General features: G+C 41.6%; 1 protein-coding gene across 1 annotated transcript; it reads left to right on the forward strand.

Annotated features, from left to right (window-relative positions):
- The first annotated feature begins 2,653 nt into the window (after nt 1-2,653).
- Nucleotides 2,654-5,815, forward strand: LOC142018476 (C-C motif chemokine 20-like). The gene is made up of 4 exons (XM_075004333.1): nt 2,654-3,466; nt 3,983-4,097; nt 4,633-4,710; nt 5,154-5,815. Exons 1-4 carry the CDS (start codon nt 3,391-3,393, stop codon nt 5,179-5,181), a joined length of 297 nt encoding a protein of 98 aa, XP_074860434.1. The 5' UTR covers nt 2,654-3,390; the 3' UTR covers nt 5,182-5,815.

A 5,815-nucleotide genomic window follows, 5' to 3' on the forward strand; every position in this document is an offset into this window, starting at 1 on the left:
TCTGCTCAGCACAGACCCAGAGTTCATAGATCCATCAACATGAAGTCTCTCCCCATTGTGCATGGGGGAGGAGAGGGGAGGAGGTCAATGACACACTGTTTCCTGATTGAGTGTCCTCCACTTAACCTCCCAGAATTCTGGCAGTGTAGGATTTGTCCATCCAAGGGTCCTTCCACTGACTGCATCTTCCTCCTTCAGAATAATTAGCCCAGTCTGTCTTTTCTGTATTCCTATAATAATTGCTGATTGTCTCCTGTTACTTAGATAGACTTTTCCCAAGAGTGGGGGATCCTTTATTTGGCCTCCCCAATTGCCATGGAAAAATACCAGGCTCAAAATGGAGTCCAGTACCAGGTAGCATGTTTAAATGTTCTAGGACAGGGCTGGCCAAAATACAACTCATGGGCTGGGTCCTTCCTGAAGTAGGGAGCTCAAGCCTGCCTTCACATTCTGCTCATAAAAAGTGTCTTCAGGGCTCTGTTTGTCTTAACACCTGCAAGCCGGGAGAGAGAGAGGGGAGAGGCTTCATGCACTGTCTTTGCTCCTAGCACAATCCTATTGGCCGGTTTCTGGACAAAGGGAGCTGCTTACTTGAAACACAGGCAGTGAACAAAGCACCCATTCCCCATCCTTCAGGCTCATAGCTATTCAGATACAGAAGCCCCCCTGACAAGGTCAACCAGGCAGGAAGCCTGCCTGAGAAACTGGGTGGGCTGCTGGCTGGGAGTTGCCCAGGTGATTCTCAGGGTCAGAATCTGCCTCTGGCACCACAGCCCCTCCTGCCCCCAATCCTCTACTCCCAACTCCTATTCCACCACTCCACATAACCCAAACTCTCTACTCCCTCCTTATCCCATATTTCACATAACCCAAGCCCTCCAATCCCCTGCCCCAGGTCACAACCCAAACCCCTGCACCCCCAGCTGTCCTATACAGTACCCTGCTCCCGGTCATAACCATCTTCTTCACACAAATTCCCTCCTGTACTTCAAGCCCTTATCCCAGGGTCCCTTCTGCACCCAAACTCCATCCCAGAACCCATACCACCTTCATTAATATCCTGGAAGAGTTCAGGTTGACCACTTTCCACATTCTAGGAGTGGCCCCCTGCACCAAGAATTATTGCCCACCCCTGTTCTAGGACTAACCACTATTTGAGCTTACAGGACAAACAAGGTTATTCACAGATTGTTGAATTGATCACTGGGTCATTAAGTTTCCAGGACATCAGTGATGGCCCTCATTAAGACATTTAGAACTATAAACACAGTCACAGTCCATATTTCTAACTTCACATACAAGAAAGATACATAGACAAAAAGAGGCTACATATATTCATCAGATTGTAGCGTTAAAATTGATAGTTTACATGGTGTATTTTGTCTAAAACATCTTCATGTTATGCATATTCACATGTATAAGCCTATTCTTATAAGGCTTGTGGGGGGAGGCAACAATGTCACCTGAAAATAAGAATGGGTACCTGCATAGCACTTTTGAAGCTGCCATTTCAAGGTACGTGTTAAACAGTCATGTGCCTCTTTATGCTTCGGATACCATTCCAGAAGACTTGCTTCCATGTTGATGTTGCTCATTTTTACAAAAAAAGTGTTAATTACATTTATGATTGAACTCCTTGGGGGAGGAATTGTATGTCACTTATTCTAGCTCTATTCTGCCAAATGTTTTCACATAAGTCTCAGATGATGACCCAGCACATTCTTGCTTTAAGAACACTTTCAGACGAGAGGTTGACAAAATACAAAGAAGGTACCAATGTGAGATTTCTAAAAATAGTGACAGCACTTAACCCAAGGTTTAAAAACCTAAAGTGCTAGCCAAAATCTGAGGGAGACAGTATGTAATGCACTTTCAGGAGTCTTAAAAGAGCAACTCTTTGATGCAGAAACTACTGAACTGAACTACCAAAAATGAAGATCAGCCTTCTGTTGGTGGTATCTGTCTCAGATAATGAAAATGAACATGAATTTATCTGCTCTGCCTAAGCTCATTATCAAGCAGAACTCAGCAGCAGCATAAATACTCATCCTCTGGAATGGTGGTTGAAGCATGAGGGGACACATGAATCTCTAGCACATCTGGTACATAAATATCTTGCAATATTGGCTACTACAGAGCCCCATGTGAACACCTATTTCACTTTAAGGTGTCATTTCAAACAAAAAGTGGTCAACATTAGCTCCAGCAAATTGTAACCAAACTTGTTTGAGCAAGTGGCCAAGCAAGAAGTAGGACTGAGTGGCCTTGTGAGCTCCAAAGTTTTACAGTGTTTATTTTTGAATGCAGTTAATTTTGTATGTAATTTGACATTTGTCAGTCCAATTTTCATGATACAGAGATTGCACTACAATACTTGTTTTAGGTCACTATAACATGAACACTGTGCACTGTGTTTTCTGTGTTCTAACTGAAATCAACATGCTTGGAAAGGTAGAAAACATTTAAAATATTTAAGTAAATAATATGCTATTATTAACTGCATACTTTTTCACAATTAATGTTTTTAATTACTTAACAGCCCTAAGAGGAAGACATAGTTTGTGACCCAAGGATACAATCCAAAGCAGATCCAATGCCATATATAGCCCAAACAGTTTAGCTATGAGAAATGGATCCAGAACTAAATGGCACAAATGTGTTTGTGGAGGCCTAATGGAAGAAATATGTTTTGAGAGAGGATTTGAATGAACAGGGAGAGACTATTTGGCACCTGAGAACAGCGTTCCAAATATAAAGAGTGGTCTGGATGAAGGTACAGAGAGCAGCATAGGAAAAGGCAGGTATTAAAATAGGACACTTAGCAAGAAGGCTTGGAAGGCAGGATGGGCAGCCAGAAAGAGCATAGGAGAAATGGGAGGAGCAGCGTTGGCACGGAATGGTTACCCCATGTCTTGGTGAGGAGGGCAATAGGGTGAGCTTCCTGTAGAAGAAAAGAGGAATCCAGGGAAAGGCATTGGTGACATGAGCTGAGTGAAGACGCATGTGAAAATTTAGCAAACAAGCACTAGGGCATTTCAGTGTGGGCGCTCTCACTGACTGTCACTCGTGGTCACACCCCCACAAGTGCTCAGGTGCTTCACCCATATAACCATGAGCTCACGGGGATTTTATTTCCTTTTTCCCTTTCAGCTAAATTTGCTTTCCATGCTAAAGGGAGAAAAGTCCCCGAGTTGAGGGTGATGACAACATGATGAAGCCGGTTAACCAGCTGTAAGGAACAGGTGAGGGAAATACCCAGCTAAAGGCGAGTGGAACACACCCTTTTATGACTTTCCGGTGGTTCTGAGCAGACATTATAAGCCGGTTGTCCATGGCCAAAACCATCAGATTGGAGCAGCTGATTTTCTGAACGCGCCTGCTCACCTGAAAATGAGACGCTTTAGCAGCACAAGCTGTATTCTGGCTTCTTTGCTGGGGCTGCTGTGCCTTTTCTGCACTTCTGAAGGTGAGTCATGTTTGCTTTTGGGTTACAGCTATGAATACCGATACAGAGCATGATAATTGTTGAATAACTTGAGCTGGGAGGATAGCAGTAGGTCTCCTTGGGCATTGATTCATTCCCCCTCACACCCCCGGTGCTTCAGTCTTTAATTTTATTTTGAAATGAATTCATTTGCTCTGCAAAGTGCCAGGGAACAGACATAGAGTGCATTACAGCTGTGCCATCTTTATAGCCAAACTCAACCCTGTTCTGTGCATCACCTCTTGGGTAGGTCAGTCTCTGTGAATAGTGAGTACTAGTCCCCACTGCTGACAATGCCAGCTTACAGAAGGGGGAAGGCATTATTTGCTACTGCTGCTTTTTTTTTTTAAATCTTTTTTCCATGGTGAACTTTCTTATTGCTACAGATCTGGCTTAATCCCCTTAGAGGAGGCTATTGTAGGTTGAGGTCTTAGACCCACATAAAGGATGAGAATCAATTTTGTTTTACTCATTTGTAATACATTTCTCCCATTACAGCTCAAAGCAATCAAGACTGCTGCCTTTCCTACATGAGAGCTGAGCTGCCTCGCCGGGCCATCAATGGCTACACAGAGCAGTTATCAAATGAAGTCTGTGATATCAGTGCTGTCATGTAAGTTACCAGCTGAAAGAGATTTAGTTGCAGTGGACCACTAGTTGTTCTTATGTTATAGTTCTTAGACTTTGAACCTAGAGTAGACTAAAGGGGAAGTGACTTTAAACATAATAAATACATTTAATTTCCTCCTTTAGAGCTCTGATATATATTCCTATAAAATTCATTTAAAGTAGAAAACTTTTATATCTCTAAGACATAAATATTAGTAAAGTGCTTGACTCACCTTTTCTCAGTTATCTGTATGCCTTATATTTAAGTTTGCATGTTTTGATATCCTGGGCAAAGATACATACAATGGCAAAGATGCTGCGTGTTAACAATATAAGACATAGTTCATATTACTGGAGAATGAGTGTGAAATGATGATTTTTTATTCTGAATTGTTCTTTCACAATTAAATTAAAATCTGCCTCTACTTTTGCGTGGAGCACCCAGATTATTCATTTTGTTCTATGAAATTAGCATTCTTTTGAAAGCAGCTCAGTTGCAGAACCTTACCCTCATTATTTTCCCCCTACTGTCCTTCCAGTTTCCACACAAAGAATGGGTTGAAAGCATGTGCAAATCCGGAGGACACCTGGGTGAAGAAGAGACTTCTTTGGCTGAGGTAGGAATGCTTTCAACTCTCTTAGTTGGGCCAAAACTTTGTGAGACTGAGTATCCACTGGCCATGGCAGATATAAGCTCTTACAGAGGCGGGGATGTACAGGCATGGCTGGGCACATTTTGAAAATATTTTTTCTCACCTTGGTTTTCTTGTGGGGTGGAGAAGGTGGTGTTGGGAGCACACCTATTTTAGGACCTGATAGGGGAGGAATGGAGATGAGTGTTCAATTTGCCCTGATACCACATAGGATAATGCCATAGATTGCAAATATTGTAATGGAGAAGAGAAATGCACACTGCAAACCTTTAGCCAAGTTCATTGCTGGCTTAAATTGATGCAACACAAGTGAGTGCTATGGAGTGGCATCTATTAACCCTCAACAATGCATTTGGCCCTCTGACTAAAGTAGAAACTTATCCAAGCTTTTTCCTCTATTTTTACAGCAAAAAGCTCAAGAAGATGTCAATGTAAGACAGTTTCTGAAACTGAATGAGGTTCTTCAGCTCACCTCTACTTCTAACCTAGGTTAGAATCATCTTGTTGTACACTGTTGTGTGCTTGCTAACTACTTACTGCTGACTTCTTTGGAACCATTGAATTACTGACATTGATTCATATTGCATCATTCGTTTGCTTGAGTTAAGCACTATGTAAAAGGTTTTTTTCTTTGCTGCCACACGTATATTATATATTTGATAACTTTGTTAAATAGACTATTAACAGAGAGGTAGCCATGTTAGTCTGTTAAATAGAATGTGTTGTCCACGTGTTGGGTACTGTGTGCCCTACTGGATTTAGTGTACTACATATTTGTGTATATTAATATAAATAAAGCAGGGCATTCTGCTCATGTCTTTGTTTTTCTAAATAGTTTCCCTAAATTTCTAGTGTTGAAAAATAACATACACCAAAGTGAATACTTGATGTAAAGACAAGGGGTGAAATTTGGGGTGTTGTATGCTTAAACTACAAAGGTTTGAAATGGAAAACATGGAGCTTGTGTATGTGATAATAAAGTACTGACTTTACACCAGAGTTACTCTCATGAATTCATGCTTCTGAAATAACACCATTTTTGTTCATGAATACTGAGATCACCACTCCT

The sequence above is a fragment of the Carettochelys insculpta genome, chromosome 10 (assembly GCF_033958435.1).
Source record: "Carettochelys insculpta isolate YL-2023 chromosome 10, ASM3395843v1, whole genome shotgun sequence".
In the NCBI taxonomy this organism is placed as follows: Eukaryota; Metazoa; Chordata; order Testudines; family Carettochelyidae; genus Carettochelys; species Carettochelys insculpta.